At 38.7% G+C, this 17084-nt stretch overlaps 2 protein-coding genes across 2 annotated transcripts in view; one reads left to right on the plus strand and one right to left on the minus strand.

The window, feature by feature from the left end:
* Positions 1-4152, plus strand: part of dhrs11a (dehydrogenase/reductase 11a) — a 32339-nt gene extending 28187 nt beyond the window's left edge. Inside the window, exons 5-7 of the mRNA XM_042499867.2 lie at positions 495-587; positions 677-742; positions 1969-4152. Coding sequence (XP_042355801.1) covers positions 495-587; positions 677-742; positions 1969-2010 — 201 coding nt within the window. The 3' untranslated portion in view covers positions 2011-4152. The remainder of the gene's footprint in view (positions 1-494; positions 588-676; positions 743-1968) is intronic.
* Positions 4153-6172: 2020 nt separating this feature from the next.
* LOC121952703 (sodium- and chloride-dependent GABA transporter ine) lies at positions 6173-15989 on the minus strand. Its single transcript, XM_088088767.1, has 13 exons — positions 15258-15989; positions 13794-13928; positions 13501-13705; positions 12386-12518; positions 12164-12298; positions 10801-10904; positions 10571-10695; positions 10019-10131; positions 9311-9451; positions 9107-9206; positions 8448-8548; positions 8186-8353; positions 6173-7089 (listed from the first exon to the last, which is right to left on the minus strand). Exons 1-13 carry the CDS (start codon positions 15391-15393, stop codon positions 6949-6951), a joined length of 1737 nt encoding a protein of 578 aa, XP_087944893.1. The 5' UTR covers positions 15394-15989; the 3' UTR covers positions 6173-6948.
* Between the last annotated feature and the right edge of the window lie 1095 nt (positions 15990-17084).

Below are 17084 nucleotides of genomic sequence, written 5' to 3' on the forward strand. Positions count from 1 at the left end.
CACATTTTCAGGCGTTGTTGTGACAGCCACAGCATCTATTTTTAAAATGATAATGGTACATTTTCAGCCATGTTTTTTGTTTTAATATGGGGGATTTTTAATAAGATGTCAGGACATTTCCAACCTCTTTTTTTTAAGACTTTAGGACATTTCCAGCTGTATTTAACAGCTCCAACGGTATTTTTAGACAGATTTTGAGACATTTTCAGCCATGTAAGTTTATTCTAAGTTATTTTTGGGTTGTTTCTGGCTGAACGGATCTTACTCTTTAACAAAATGGTCTATTTCTGTCTCTTGAAAAATAGTTGTTCCCAGGTTTTGAATTATTTATTATGTATTTTCACAGTGTAGCTTTAGTGTATTTACTGTAAATAAAGGACCTGAATGATTTGTTCATCAGTGTATGAACAACTCTCCAAATAGTGACACTCGTCCAAACTAATTTCAGTGTTTCGTCTGTGTCGGCGGTAAATGTGTGACGTGTTTTCCTGCAGTGTATATCTCCTGGAATCGTGGAGACTGAGTTTGCCTTCAGGCATCACAACAGCGATCCGGAGAAAGCAGCCGCGGTGTACGAGAGTATGAAAGTAAGCATTTGTCAAAGAGTCACAAGAAGTTTTTCACAAAGTAAAAAATCCCAGAGTAAAATAAAACCTCTCCTCTCTGTTTTTTTCAGTGTTTGAAAGCAGAAGACATAGCCAGTGCAGTCACTTTTGTCCTCAGTGCCCCTCCTCATGTCCAGGTTTGTCTCTCTTTACAGCACAGTCAAAAAATAAAATGTTGGCTTTGTACGTTTCTGAAAAGTACAAATACGTCACATCTGTAAATTTCAAATGTATCATTTCTAGCCATGTTCGTGACAAAAAACTGGGCATTTTTTTACGAGACATTGGGGATAGAAGGACCTTGTATTCCAAAATGTTTTCTAAATTGAGCCCAAATTCTTATAGAATGGTTAACTGTTGTATTTGAAGTCAAGTTATTACAGACGAGAGGCAAGGCTGCACAAATCACTGAGCCTAAGTGATATGCACCCAGTCTGCCCTTCCTGTGATTGGTTTATCTTCAAGCCAGTGGATTAATTTTTGAAAGTTGCATGCCCAATAATAAAGGAAATTTGGCAGGGCTAGCCCTCCTAAGTGTTTTGGTCTTTGGAGGTGGATCTTGCTGATACGACTGGGTTTATTCCCCCATATGAAAGAAACAATGATTTTATCAAGTGTTTTAAAGAAAGATTTTTTAATCAAAATTGGGATGTTCTGGAAGAGATATAGAAATTGAGGTAATACTATCATTTTGATAACGTTAACACGTCCAGCTACTGATAGTGGTAGAGAGGCCCACCTATTCATGTCCTGTTTACAATTGTTGAGGAGAGCAGTAAAATTTTTTGTAAAAGTAGTAGATAAAGTGCGGGTAATCTCAATCCCAGGTATTTAAAGCCATTTTGAATCCTTTTAAAGGGGGGAGGGCTAGAAGGAGGTGCATCTGTTTCAGCTCTGAAGGAAAACATTTCACTCTTTTGCAAATTCAGCTTGTATCCCGAAATTTTCCCAAATTGTTTCAGAATGTATAGAATGGAAGGAAGTGATGAAGCTGGTTCAGATACGTATAGAAGTAAGTCATCTTCATATAATGAGACTTTAAACTCCAGGCCGACCCGCTGTATACCTTTAAAATCCTTGCAAAGTCGCAGTGCTATTGCTAGAGGTTCAAATCATGATGTTTTTCTGACCTTTACCAAGTTTTTGTTTTTGCCTGAACTGGACAACATTTACCACACAACATAAAATTAAAACTGAAAAGTCAGATTTGAACCTACACATAAAACATGCAACTTAAACATATCCGAGGTGTACATATGTACACTTTATCCTGGACTCTTTGTCTCTGAAACTTTCACAGCATCAGTTTGAGTTGCGCGATGTTCTGTTTGTGTTGATCTCAGTTCGATATTTGTGTCGTCAGATTGGAGATGTGCAGATGAGGCCGGTGGAGCAGGTGTCATAGCAGTGAAACAGGAAGCTGCAGGAGCAGACGGACAGCAGCCATGGTGACTCCTTAGTGACCTCTGCTGGGCGAGGGGAGCGGGTGGGGTGGGAGGGGGGACAAATAAACTTCAGCTGTGTTGGATCTGCAGGGACGTGGTCGAAGATGGCCGGAGCCTTGAGGAGGCTGAGCGAGGAAACGAGGGGGCGTGGACTTTGTAAACCACTACAGAAATACTACTGAACGCGGCGACCTGGCGTCTGCGAAGCCCGGCGCTGAACTGAGCTGAGTCCAAACTACAGTAGGAACAAAACACAGAGGAGGGAGTCGCTGCTGCTGCGCTGCATGGTCATCTGCACGACCATCACTTCAGAGGGAAGAGTATGCCATTGATTGCACATATTTTTTTTTTTTTTGTAGGTCATATGACATATCTTTTTGACATTAAATGGAGAGTAATTGCTGTTTATAAGATTTTTTTTTTTAATGGATATTTTAACTTTCGATCATAGATAGATTTGGTCTCATACTCGCTAACCGTAGACAGTACTGTCCACTGTAACTAACCTTCGCCGGTGTGTCCATCCTGCCGCATTTACTCACCGAATGTTTCCACAAACACCTTCAGTTCCCCTTCTTTGGATTTTTACGTTTCAGGAAAAGTGCAGATGCAATATTTCACCGCTCAAATGACCGTTTGTATTTCAGTTTCTCCCCTTGTGTTGTGTTGAACCTAATTTACCCAAAAACTGAGACAATTCTTAATGAAACAAAGTCATAGGAGTTACCGGTGGGAATCCCGATACCTGGCCCACGATAATGATGCTATCACGATGTTGCGATTCTGCGATAATTGATATATGCAAGACAAGTCATCCATGATGCATCACAATATTTGTGATTAGGGACAAAAAATACCCCTCAAGAACTGGGTCAGGACCATAGACTGTATATAAAGACACGCCCCCACTTAGCTATGCTGAAGTGAGATTAAAATATCCGAGATTCGGGCATTTCCATCTTGTGAGGATGATGTCATTGAGAGCCGGATTCTGCGCAGTAGAAATATTAGCAATACACAGTAGGGGAGTTCCCGCCAAAACACCCGTTCTCCATTGAATGTGAGTGCTCAGATTGGCTGTCACAGCTGTCAATCATGACAGAAAATACCCTTTTTGTTTAATTCAATAACTCATAAAAAACAAACTTTTCATTAAAACAATCACTTGAACAAACATCAGGGTGATGAGACAGAAACCATCTTTGGGGAAAAGTTTATTTGGCGTGTACTTTGGGTTTTTAGTTCGTCCTGTTCACTAACATGGAGGGGCGGGCTTTATGACCTGTACTGCAGACAGACACCAGGGGGCGATCCAGGTTGAAAAGCTACACTTTCTTGTCCATCTTTATATAACGTCTATGGTCAGGACCATCTCTGACCAGGTAAAACCAACTAAGTTTTGGGGTTAGCGGGGACACGTCCATCTTTAGATACAGTCCATGTAAAATTCCTGTTTGTTGACATTGCAGTGGCTGTGCAGCTTCATGAATTAGTGGAAAACACACTCGTCATACGATAGAAATCCCCACAACAGCTCAGCACACACACACACTAACCGATCGAGGCTGCGAGGAGCAGCAGCTCCTGTGTTCAAAATAGCTGTTTTTGTCAAAGGAGTTTGGTTTTAAAGGTTAAAGGAGCTGCCTGTTTGGGGATAAATGAGACCTGAAACATACTGCACGAGTCTGACTGTTTGTAAACGCATGTTTTGATGTAGTTTCGATGTTGCTAAAAGATGGACCCCATTGACTTTAATTCATCAAGAAATTTCTCTGCTTTTGAATTCTTTGTTCACGGTGGAGGCGTGTGAGAAAAACAAAGTTTTCCTCACAAACTGACCTAAACACAAGCTGAGAAACTGATAAACAGATGCTCATTTTGGGCGTGAACGGTTCCTTTAAGCACATCGGTTTCTACAGTTTCACCTGCGTAATCTTAGTTGTTCTGCACGTTGGATTCGTTCATGAGGAGGAAATAAAAGAGGGAAACTCTTAAAACGTACACAGGGCGAAGAATCTAACTCCATGTACATGCATACCTTAAAAATGTGTACCTTTCTGTGGAAATTTCTCCTTAAATTAATAAATAAAAATTGCCCAGAAGTAAGTAGTGGCCTGTGTTAATGTTCACCACACAACCTGTCGTTGCAGAGAGAAGACGTGAGCTGTGGACTTTGTGTGTGACGGGTTTTTATTACACCTTACATGACATGACATGATTACATGACCCATGACCTCCTCTGTTTACCACCTGTGTGTGCGCGCGTGTCAGTTTGATCAGCAGTGCCCTGCTTCATTTGACCTAATAAATGAGTCAACCACAATCAGGCCACACTGGTTTATGTTTTTAAGGGAAGTTATTTAAAAGTTCATCTGTATGGGCTTTTCAAGATGGCGGCGTAAAGTAAGGTTGGGCTGGGGAGTGTCAGCGCAGGGTTTGTGATTTTTGCACTTAAAAACCCACTGAAACGTAGTAATATTGCCATTTTTCATCGCTTAAGTTCACGATGAGTATCAACACGTACTTTTTGAGGCCGTCTGATAACAGACAACGCAATGAAAGCCCTGCATCTGACGCCGTGGATGACTCTAACGGCGAAGCTACTGAAGCTATTAGCATTTTAGCTCGTGACGGCGGCGCAATGAATCCAGCGCTACAGGAAGTGGTTCGTGCTGTTACCACAAACCTCACTAAAGTTTTTGAGGACAAGCTGGAGCCAATTTCCCAGTTCCTGCAGTCACAACAAGAATAGCTGCAGAACCACGAGACGCGCATCACCGAGGCCGAGACGCGGATCTCGGCCATAGAGGACGCCTCAGAGCCCGTCGGCATCAAGCGCAGGTCTCTGAGAAAAAGGTGGCGGACGACTTAGAAAATAGAGGGAGACGCAAGAATATCCGGATTTTCAGTCTTCCAGAGCGGGTGGAGGGCAACGACCCGACATTATTTTTGGAGAGTTGGCTCCCCAAACTTTTGAACATGAAGGGGAGGATCCAAGATGGCGCTGTGAGCAGACTCTGAGCTCTGTTACCAAAAGCCAATTCAACGGTGAATAACGTATTTATAGTAAGCCTGCCTCTGACTAAGAACTGTTAGGAAAGTGTTCGGTCCAATTCGCCCAGAACAAACGTGAAATGCCAAATTCGGGACTGGACAAGAGGAAAGCGCGTGACGAAAAGATGGCGCGAAGTCGGCTAACAAAGCTAACGTTAGCCGTAATATTCAGACAGCTTCCACGGCCACGCGGCGAAAGAAGGGATGAAAATCAGCGTGATGGATGAAGATGACTTTCCCAGCTAAACCACCTCCCAGCGAGACAGGTAAACATGATACTGTTGGCGACGTTATGGGAGCTAACTTAGCTGACGCTCCGGAGTTTGTCTCCTCACTTGCAGCTAATTAACACTTTGAATCACTGATTCAGGAAAATAAAACGGTGATCACGGACCTGAAGAAACAAATCCACTCCATTTGCGAAGATGTCAGCGCAATGAAAGGTAAGGTTGCTCAAGTTGAGTGGGTTTTTTTTTTATACAAAGACATGCAGCACCTATAAATCTTTTAATTTCTGTTCCTGTTTTTTGACCACTGAAGAAGGGCCTGAACGTGTTATGAACATTGCCATCGCCCTTTCTTCTCTATAAACAAAAAACCCAATAAACATATATTGGGGAAAAAAAAAAGTTAATCTGTATGAACTCTGAGTGTCAAATACAGGGGTCATAATCATTTTCGACAATACATTTCCAAGACTTTGAGGCAAATTTTAAAGTCTATACATTCTCTGAATTGACCTTCAATACTCATTTATTAATATTTTTGAATTCTTTTTGGCCATTCTTTATCTCCTCATTTTTATTTATTTTTTTAAAGAAAAAAACAAAGCCCTTTTAAAAAAAAAAAAAAAAAAGGTCTGCAATGTGGTTTCTTTTTTTTTTTTTAAAAAAAAAAAAAAAAAGAACCTTATTTTCTTTACAATTTTTGGTCAATTTTTTAAGAAAAAAATATTATTTGTTTTATTTATTATTATTTATTCTTTTAAACTTTGAGGTTTGGGAGGCATATTTTCTTTAAAAAAAACAGCTTTTTTTTTCCTTTAATAATTTTTGGTGATTTTTTTTTTTATTTTGGGGTGGTTTTTCAAGAAAATATGCTAGTTTTTTAATGTTTTCATTAAAAATCACCAAAACTTAGACCATTTATAACAGCCAGAACAAGTAAAAACAGAAATTATTGCTGGATTTTCAACTTTTTGACAGTTCTTGAACACATCATGTGTTATTATACAGGTTTGTGAAACAAAATTCCATGACTTTTCCAAAACTTTCAGGGAATATTTAGTTTTCCAAAATGTATTAAGGCCTGGAAATTTCCACTTGCAAATTCCATGACTTTTATGACCCTGTAAATATATTATTTTATCATTTTACTGGATAAAATGTATTGACTAAATCTACTTTATCTCAACACCCATAACTGCATCAACAGACCAAAAGATGGCACCCTCAGCAAAGTAAAATAAGAGGAACGACGTCCTTCACCTGAAGCTCCCTCACAACAGAGGAAGTGTCGGCCAGATATTAAAGATGTACACAACGATAACGGACTTTGTCTTTCCACATTTTATCACAGAAAAAAAAAATCAGCAAAACTGCAAAATCTCACATTTACAACAACAAATTGAATCAGCAGGCTCACATAAATGACCGTTGGAATATATCTGCATGGCAGATATGCAGCAGCATTTCTCAATCAGGTAAAAAATCATTTTTGTTTTTTACTTCTGTTTGACTAACCAGAGGTTTGTCACAGATTTAAAACGAATGGCAAACAATGTTGTGATTAAATAAATGGGCCACTCTCGTGGCTCGGTGAACACTGTGCGGCGCACGGAGGTATCACAGGTTTGTCTGAGCGGGACGTTTTTCAGGTAGATGGATGTTGGAGCTGATGACAGCGACGTCTGTTCCTCCCCTCTCATAATACGGCATTTTTGATATTTCATTCAGGGCGAACGGGGTGATGGACAGCTTCAGTTTCTGTAAGAGGAATATATAAGAAAATGTAGTTTGATTTTTATATGAACGTGACACGGCAACACTTGCATGTTGGTTCTCGACTCAATCGCCTAAATGTTGGTATTGTTTGTTTCTAAAAATTATCTTGGATATATGCGTTTCATATGTAGCAGATACGTTGAAATTTATAAGTCAATTTTTAATTTTATGTTGTGACATAAAAGTGTTTTACAGAGCAATAAATGGGGAGTTAATTATGCATAAAAATAACTTGGTTAGGGTAAGGTAAGCTTTGGTCGCTAAAAATGTCCTGACGTCGTTAAAAATACCCACTTTTGTCCGAAGAAACATGACTGGAAATGTCCTGACATATTTATAAAATACCTGGTTTTGGCTCAACAAACACAACTGGAAGTTTCCCAGCATGTTGTTTAAAAATACCCGGTATTGCGCAATACACATAGCTGGAAATGTCCTGATGTTTCATTAAATAATACATGATTTTGTCGTAAGAAACGTGGCTGGATATGTCGTGACATGTCGTCAAAAAACACCAGGTTTTGGCCAACAAACACATCTGGCAATTTCCCAACATGTTAAAAAAAATGGTTTGCTGGAAATGTCCTGATCTATCATTCGTGAATACCTGGTTTTAGCTGAAAATGTCCCGACGTGTGGTTAAACAATATCCACTATTATCCAAAGAAACATGTCTGGAAATGTCCTGACATATCATAAAAATATACTCGGTTTTGGCCCAAAAAACACATCTGAAAATTTCCCAACTTGTTGTTAAAAATACCTGATATTGCACAACAAACGTAACTGGAAATTTCCTGACATGTCGTCAAAAGATACCAGGTTTTGTTGCAAGAAACACAGCTGAAAATGTCTTGACGTGTTGTCCAAAAATACCAGGTTTTGGTAAACAAACTGATCTGTAATCTTCCCGATATGTTATTAAAAAATAGTTTTTGTTGTAACAATCATGGCTGTAAATGTCCTCAGCTAATTTAAAAAAAATGTGATTTTGTTGCTACAGTATTTTATTCTGGCGTCTGGGCTGGGGTCCCACCTTCAATATCGCACAAAAACAAGCAAATGGTAAATGTGTCACCTGTACGAGCGAGCCAGGTAGCACCCACAAGGTGTGAACGGCACCCAGAGGAATCCAGATGATGGAGCCCATGGCGATGACCCAGCCGACCCCCTGAGCCCAGGGAGGGAAGACGTAGTTCTCATATCGCGCCGGTTTGAACTGGATCACGGAGAAAACCAGGATAACCTGCCGCCAGAAGAAATGATTAGCTGTGAAAACTTTAGATCTCATGTTGGCTCGTTTGGAAGAGAAATTTAAATCATATTGAGGTCCGACTCACAGTGATGAGCCCAGGAGCAACAACCAGCCAACACAGCCTGAAGAAGCTGTTCGCTCTTTTTCCGGTCATCTCCTCCAGATTGTCCGAAAGTCGATTTCCTCCTGCACGGAGAGCAACGTCGGCTCACAGCTAGTACTTTTTATACACTTATACACAAGAAAAGTCCTAAAATCCTCAAAATGTCCTAAAATCTTAGAAACGTGCTAAAATGCTAGAAACGTCTTAAAATCTGAGATATGTCGTAAAATCCAAGAAATGTCCCAAAATCCCGGAAACACCCTAAAATCCAAGAAATGTCCCAAAATCCCGGAAACACCCTAAAATACAAGAAATGTCCTAAAATCCTAAAAATCTCCTAAAATCGTCAGAATGTCCCACAGTCAAAATGTGCCACAAAAAGCGTTTTTTTAATCTCGACAATCTGCGTCAATAGTTGCACGTAAAACTTTTTTTTAATGGAGACATCGTTGCTTTTCCTATCGGGATTGTTCCACCAAAAACAGGTATTCGAAGCTAAAACTCGACCTTTTTCTAACCGTAACCGAGTGTTTTAACCACAGTGTTGTTGTTTGCAGAAACGTCCAATTTCGATATTTATTGTGGTGATGTATTTGCATTAAATGGCCGCTGAAAAAACAGAAAGACACACGTCTGCTCACCGTAACACCAACAGATCGCCACAACCTCAAAGAAAGCCAGAAACATGATGGACACGATGGCGGTGTAATGGTCCATGAGCTGGAACACATAGATGCCCACCTGAAAACAGACGCCGTCTTTAGACCTGCAGGTTAGCGAGACGCCAAAAACACAATCGGGATTTAACTGGTTAAAGTTTAAATGGCTTAAATGACGGCGTGTACCTGCATGACACAGGGGATCCCCAGGAGGAGCGCCGCACCACAAACAGCCAGAACAAACAGCTCCTTACGCTTGAAGATTTGAATCAGATGTTGATAAAATTCATCCATCAGACTCGTCACCATCACTTCGACCATCGCAAACTGCCAAAATAAATCAATAAATAAAAGAAATCTCTGTATGATCGCTGCAAATAATCAAACTAGAATTAGTCAAACCTTTGACAGCAAATTATTATTATTAATATTATTATTTTTTTACTTTTTATTTTACATATTTATTAATTTTCCAAAAACATGAAGAGACAGTTTTTTCAAAAATTTGAATAAATTGAAGAAAATTTCCTGAAAATAAACAAAAAGTAAAATAACAAAACAAAGTCAAACTTGAAAATGTCCCAAAAAAAAAGCTGAAATTTTAAAACAAACAAACAAAACAAACATTTGTATATTTTTTTCTGTTAACAATTTTCAATATACAATCATAGTAATTATAGTTTTCTGGACATTTTTTTTATATTTAAAAAAATACATTTTTGTAACTTTTAACTAATTTCTATTTGTGAGTTTTTGTCCCCATGTTTTCAAAAGAAATCAAACCAATTCGCTCACGTTTCAGAGGTTTAAGTGCTCATGACAGCCGTCTGAACACAGCACAACAAAACTGAGGTTTCAGGTGTCAAAGGGTTAATGTTTTCCTCATTAAAATACCTCACTGTCGAGTCCGAGGCACAGCAGCATGAAGAAGAACATCACAGCCCAGAGCTGAGCCACGGGCATGCTGGCAAAGGCTTGTGGGTAAACGACATAAACAAGTCCAGGACCTAAAAAAAAACACACACACACACACACACACACACACACACACACACACACACAGGATGTCAGTTTAATATTGCTCATTAAAAAAAGAATAAAAACAGCTATGACCCTGAAGAAGAGCGATTTATGCAGATTTATCAGCCTTAATGTGACTTGACTGCAAAAACTTGACGTCCTTTAGACTGTTTGGTACATTTCCTGCTGCTTTTTAGCCCCCAGACGTGTATATTTGTTTGGTGACCTGAAATTATGTCGTCATCTCGACAAAACGGGCTCAGTTTTCTTGAGATAATGAGAAATATAAGCCATTATCACGAGAAAGCGAGCATCATGATCTTGAGAAAACAACCGTAAATAAGTCGTTATTATGAGAAAACTGAGAAAATAAAATGTATAGAAAGATGTCCTGAGAATATTAGTGAACTCGTCGCCTTTTCTCACCGTCCACGGCCAGATCGCTGACAGGGACGCCCTGCAGGTGAGACATGAATCCAAAGGCAGAAAAAATGACGAAACCTGCCAGGATGCTGGTGAGGGAGTTGATGATGGCGATAGTCAGAGTGTCCCTGCAGGGAAAAAAAGTTTTATTTTTATTTTTATTCTGCCCGCGCAGAGATCATTATTGTCACTGCTGAGGGGGAAACTGAGAGACGAGGATTTGTTTTTTTTACTTCAGAACGTTGTTGTTGAAGGAGTTGTAGCTGGACATCGCCAAGAGCGAGCCGAAACCAATCCCGATGGAGTTAAAGATCTGAGCTGCAGCGTTCACCCACACCTGCAACACAGACGGACGATTAACGCCAATACCGGTACCAATACCAATACCATACCAATACCAATACCAATACAATACAATACAACACCAATACCAATACCAATACCAATACAATACAATACCAATACCAATACCAATACAATACAATACCAATACCAATACCAATACAATACAATACCAATACCAATACAATACCAATACCAATACCAATACAATACCATACCAATACCAATACAATACCAATACAATACCAATACAATACCAATACCAATACCAATACAATACAATACCAATACCAATACAATACCAATACCAATACAATACAATACCAATACCAATACAATACAATACCAGTACCAGTACCAATATCAATACCAATACCAATACAATACCAATACCAATACCAATACAATACAATACAATACCAATACCAATACAATACCAATACCAATACAATACAATACCAATACCAATACAATACAATACCAATACCAATACCAATACAATACAATACCAATACCAATACAATACCAATACAATACAATACAATACCAATACCAATACAATACAATACCAGTACCAGTACCAATACCAATACCAATACAATACCAATACCAATACCAATACCAATACAATACCAATACCAATACCAATACAATACAATACCAATACAATACCATACAATACTAATACCAATACCAATACAATACCAATACAAAACAATCCGAATACAATACCAATACCAATACAATACAATACTAATACCAATACCAGTACAATACCAATACCAATACCAATACCAATACCAAAACAATACCAATACCAATATCCATACAATACCAATACAATGCAATAATAATACAATACCAATACAATACTTATACAATACCATTACCAACACAATGCCAATACAATACCAAAACCAATACTCATATAATACAATACCCATACCATACAACACCAATACTGATACAATACTAATACAATACCAATACAATATAATTCAATATATTGATTCCTGTAGGTCTTTATACATTTTCTAAAATTGATATATTTATTTCTACATTTATTCATTATTTATCTAGTGTTGTATTTATATATAAATGTATTTTCATAATTGTTTATTCCTGTTTTTATTTATTTGTTTATACATTTATTTATCTATTTTTCGACACCTGTGTTATTTTTCGTCCTCCGTGATTTACCACTCTCTTTTTTCAGACAGAAGTTCCTCTTGTCCTCTGTCTTGTCTGTCTTACCTCCACTGAGAGCAGCTTGTCCCATTGGGGGATGATAAAGAACTTTATCCCGTCCACGGCTCCTGGAAGCTGGGCGTTATTGATCAGCAGGGCGATCAGGATGACATACGGAAACAGAGCCGTGAAGTACACCACCTGCAGACAGACACACACGAGGATTGTTAATCACTGTCTGTCCACCCGTCTCTCTCTGTCTCTTTGCCTCTGTCTTTTTTCTCTCACCTTGCCCGTTGATTTCACCCCTTTAAAGATGCAGAAATAAATGAGAATCCAAGCCAGCAGGAGAATGAGGAAAAGGTCCCAGCGGAGAACGCCTGCGTCCTCGACGCCACTCATCTGCTCCAGCATCTTATATCTTCAAAAAAACCAAAAAAGATGTGACGCACGATAATCAACCGATATCGATAAACCAATAATTTCCAGCTGCTCGTGGCTGATAAGATACTGACATTTCTCTTTGTTTGTTTTTCATCACCTGAGGGTATAAAAAGCTGAGATGTGGTGAGGACAGATGACAACCTCATGACGTTTCAGACAAAAAGCTGGAAAAGAAAGTTATTTTCAAAAGCAAAATCATTATATTTTGGGGTTTTTTGTTCCTCTTATCTTCTTATGTCAACTTGAATTGTACAAAAATAATGCTGAAAATAATATTCAGTTTGTGTTATAGTGGAGCTATAGAGATAAACATTCCCCAAAATGTCAGGAAGCTGCAGCTACAGAACCGTCCCTAAGTCACGGCTCTGCTGTGATCTCTGCACATTTACATCAAACATCAGATATCAGTTTATTCTTTCAGCAGAACCGAGCTGGAAACTCACTACACCTGAACTCAAACCGCGTCCAGTGTGTCCTCTCATCATGTCCTCTCATGTCCATCACACCATCACTGCCAGCAGAGGTACTGAAGCTGAGAGCGACCATGCTTGTAATTGACCCTTCACTAATGCTGCGTTCATGTGATGTCGAAAAGTCGTAATTTCCGAGTTGGGAAGTCAAATTCACCATCTATTATCGCATACTTTTTGCAGCTGTTTGACACGTCACAGCTGCTTTTATTGCGTTATTGCTTTTTTATTTGCATTGTGGCCTTTTGTGGTTGTGTTGTTGCTTTTTGCAGTTTCATTTTGGCTTTTTGCAGTTGCATTGTTGCTTTTTGCAGTTGCATTGTTGCTTTTTGCAGTTGCATTGTTGCTTTTTGCAGTTGCATTGTTGCTTTTGCAGTTGTGCTGTAGCTTTTGCAGTTTCATTTTGGCCTTTTGCATTTGCGTTGCTGCTTTTGTATTTATGTTGTGGCTTTTATATTTGTGTGAGACGTCTCGGCTCGTAGGACATACTTGAAGAACTCCTGGCTGGCTGTGGAGGAGAAGCTGCTGTTGGTGGCGTGATTGGTGCAGTTGAGTGTGTTCCAGGTGTTGTTGCAGCTCTGCCAGGGCAGCGGCGCCTGGAAGGAGCTGAAGAGGTAATAGAGAGCCCAGGTGATGACGATGTTGTAGTAGGTGCACATGATGAAGGAGATGGCCACTGATGCGATGCCCACTCCTGAGGACAAAAAAAAACATCAAAATAATGTCAGTTTTTGGACACTTGTCAGGAGTCTGGAAACAAATGGTTTTATGCGCCAGAGTACCTTTTAAGAGCGGGCAGACATTAGCCAGAGCGTGGACGGGCCCTCTCCTCGTGTACTGACCCACAGTCAGCTCCATGTACAGCAGAGGGATCCCCAACACAACCAGCATGAGCAGGTACGGCACCAGGAAGGCACCTGACGGGAAGTGATGACTCAACTGTCACACACATTTTGTTGGCATTGAGTTATCTCAAGAAACTGAGCTTTGGTATCTCGAGATAATTAACCCATTATGAAACAAAAGGTCACTTTAACCTTCATCAAAGAAAAGATCGTTTTCTTTTACTGCTCGTGAAGTGTGTCAGAGATCAGGAGAGCTCGCTACTCATCAACTCATCAGGTGACACTTCAGTTAGAGTGTAACAGACCGAAGACGGTGCAAAAATTAATGCAAATTCACTCCATGAATTTTGTGTAACCGTGCAATTTTGTCCTATAATTACACATTTAATGCAAATTGTGCTGTTTACTAATGCTGAAATCTCCTTTTATTGTAGATGGAGTAACACACACACACGCACACACACACAGTGACAGGGCTAACTGTTAATGTTACCCAATGGTTATTAACCCTTTGAAACCAGGATTGACATCACTTTTTTGTGCTGTGTCGAGATGCCTTTCACATATTTAAACCATCAAATGCTGAAAAAATAGTTTTGTGAAAAAATTAGATGAGCAACTTGGCAAGACGTTTTCCACAAATTGCAAGAAAATAGTAGATTTAATTAATATTTTTTTAAAAGCTAGGAATAAATGTTTTAAAAATATGTTTATAACTATTGTAAATATATATTTTGAATTATTTTACACAATTATGAATATCATTGAAGCATGTTTTCAGGTCCCTTCTTTGTTATTTTAACTTTTTTCCTTTAATTTTGATTAATTTTCTTGTCCTTTTTTGTGCAAATTTTTGGGTAATTTCTTCTTAAGTTGCCAACTGCGTTCTCACCATGTTTTGGAAATAAATCAATCTTTTGCGTCTACTTTTTGCGTCTAGGTTTCCTTCTGCATCTGCTGTCGGCGATTCGGGATGGCGCCGCTGTAGCGTCAACACAAGCACATGGCGGGCTCACGCTGCACGTGGACATCCTACACATCCTCCCTCCACTTTTTTGTGGTTAATCTCAGTTAAGTTCTTTCTACTTTTTTAACTAACTTTTTGCTTTTTTTTTTTTTTTTGTCTTTTTAGGAAGCTTGTTGCCATCTCCGCAAGAAAGAAATCAAACAAATTTTCTCAGGCATCAAAGGGTTAAAAGACATGCACAGTAAGGTAAGTTTAGAGCTAAATGAACATTTCTTTTTTTCCTCCACAATCAGCATCACTGCAGCACAAAGTGCTCACTCACAGCCCACTCGATAAACCTTTGGACCGTTTTCAGACCCCGCGTGTCTGCTCAGTGAAGCAAGCAAAGAGGCTGGTTTCATAATTAAACTTGAGGTGCCGTCTCGGCGTCTCACCTCCTCCACTCCTGTAGCAGAGATAAGGAAACCTCCAAACGTTGCCCAGACCCACGGCGCAGCCGATGCCCGCGAGGGTGAACTCTATCTGCCTGCTCCATGTAGGTCTGTTGCTCTGCCGCTCCATGGCTGCCATCAGTCGCTCGTCTGGGCCCAAACTCTACGAAAAGACGACCCTGGGGGATATCACCTTCCTCTTTATTATCCTTAATGATTAGCTTGGTAGAAAGCTGCTCTGAGGCTCACCGAGAAGGAAAAGTTAGTTAATATGTGTCATAAACGCTTCATATTTGTGGTGTTAAAAAACATGCACGAGGGTTAAAGTTGATGTTTTCTCTCAGTTTTGTACAAACGAAGAGACATAACATTTAAATTTTTTTTGGCATGTCTAAGGATGTTCAAATATGCATCCAACATTTCATGGACGTTTATCCACTTTAACATGTATTCACATAAAAGGTCCAGTGTGTGAGATTTAGGGGGATTTGGCATCTAGTCATGAGTCATTTATTCTTAGGTTACTTATTGCCTTTTGACAAAAGAATAAAAAAAAAACAATATGCAAAAGCTTTGGAAAATGTCCATAGAACTATATTCATAATTATAATTATATATTTATTTATATATTCAAAACTATTTTACAGAATTATTATATTATCATTTTAAGAGCTAGTTTTTTAGGTAATTTTCTGGCTGATTTTTTTTTTACTTTCCCCTGTTTGTAACTGTTTCTGAGTTTACTCATTTTCAGGTATTTTTGTACTTTTACTAATTTCTGAAAAATAATTTAAAAAAAATAAAATGATAATAAACTACCCAATACCCAAGCTAGAAAAAATTTCCAAGAACTATTTCTTAATTTAGTAATTATATGTTTAAAAATTCATTTACAGAGTGAGTGAGTGTTTGGAGCAACATGTGGTGTCACATGGATTTCAAAGTGGGTCATCTCTATTAAAACAAACCCCGTGACCCCCGCTGTAACCTTAATAATAAGCACAGATATGAGTGGCTCTTTAAAAGTGTGATTATCAAGAGAAGCTGAAGCAGGATACAGTCCATGGCTTAGTTACCTTTTGAGCAAGTGTCCTCAATTTTAACGTGACCACCACCCTTAACCCTTTGAAACAAAGTGGTTTGATTTCTTTTAAAAATGTGGAGAGAAGGAAACAAGCAACCAAACACGACATGGCCCAAAAATTTGATTTTTTTTTTTTACAAATTAGAAATAATATTAAATATAATATATATGGATTAAATATTAAAAATACCTGTAAATATGAAAAAAACGTTTTAAAAAAATCTTATAATCCTCACCTCTTTTTTAAAAAACAAATTTTTGGTAATTTAATTATCACATATAACAATTTTTAAAAAAATTTCGGGACATTTCTTGACAAGTTTGTCAATGCCTTTTATCACCGTGTTATCAAAAGAAATCAGACCGATTTGCTCATGTTTCAGAGGGTCAAATGGCTCGTGAAATTCGTCTGAATGCAGCACAAGAAAAGGTGTTTACCTGAAGCTGCTGACCTGATGAGGGATGAGGGCTGTAACCTGCAGGCTGTTTGTGAATGCAGCTGTGGTCGCCGGCTATTTCCATGCTGGTTGCAGAGGGCCAGTTTGGGCTGTGGTGCAGGTCTGCTCCTGCCCTGTTTTTATTATTATTATTATTATTATTATTATTATTATTATTATTATTGTTTAATTTTTTTGGGCCATTTTCTCCTAACTTTTATTTTTTAAAACTAATTTCTTTCTAATTTTTGGGCCATTTTATTCATTTATTTATTTCGTAAAGCTGCTCATTGCTTTCTCTTCGTGTTT

This window comes from Plectropomus leopardus, chromosome 15 (genome assembly GCF_026936395.1).
Source record: "Plectropomus leopardus strain MGB_pleo_1.0 chromosome 15, ASM2693639v1, whole genome shotgun sequence".
NCBI classification, from domain to species: domain Eukaryota; kingdom Metazoa; phylum Chordata; class Actinopteri; order Perciformes; family Serranidae; genus Plectropomus; species Plectropomus leopardus.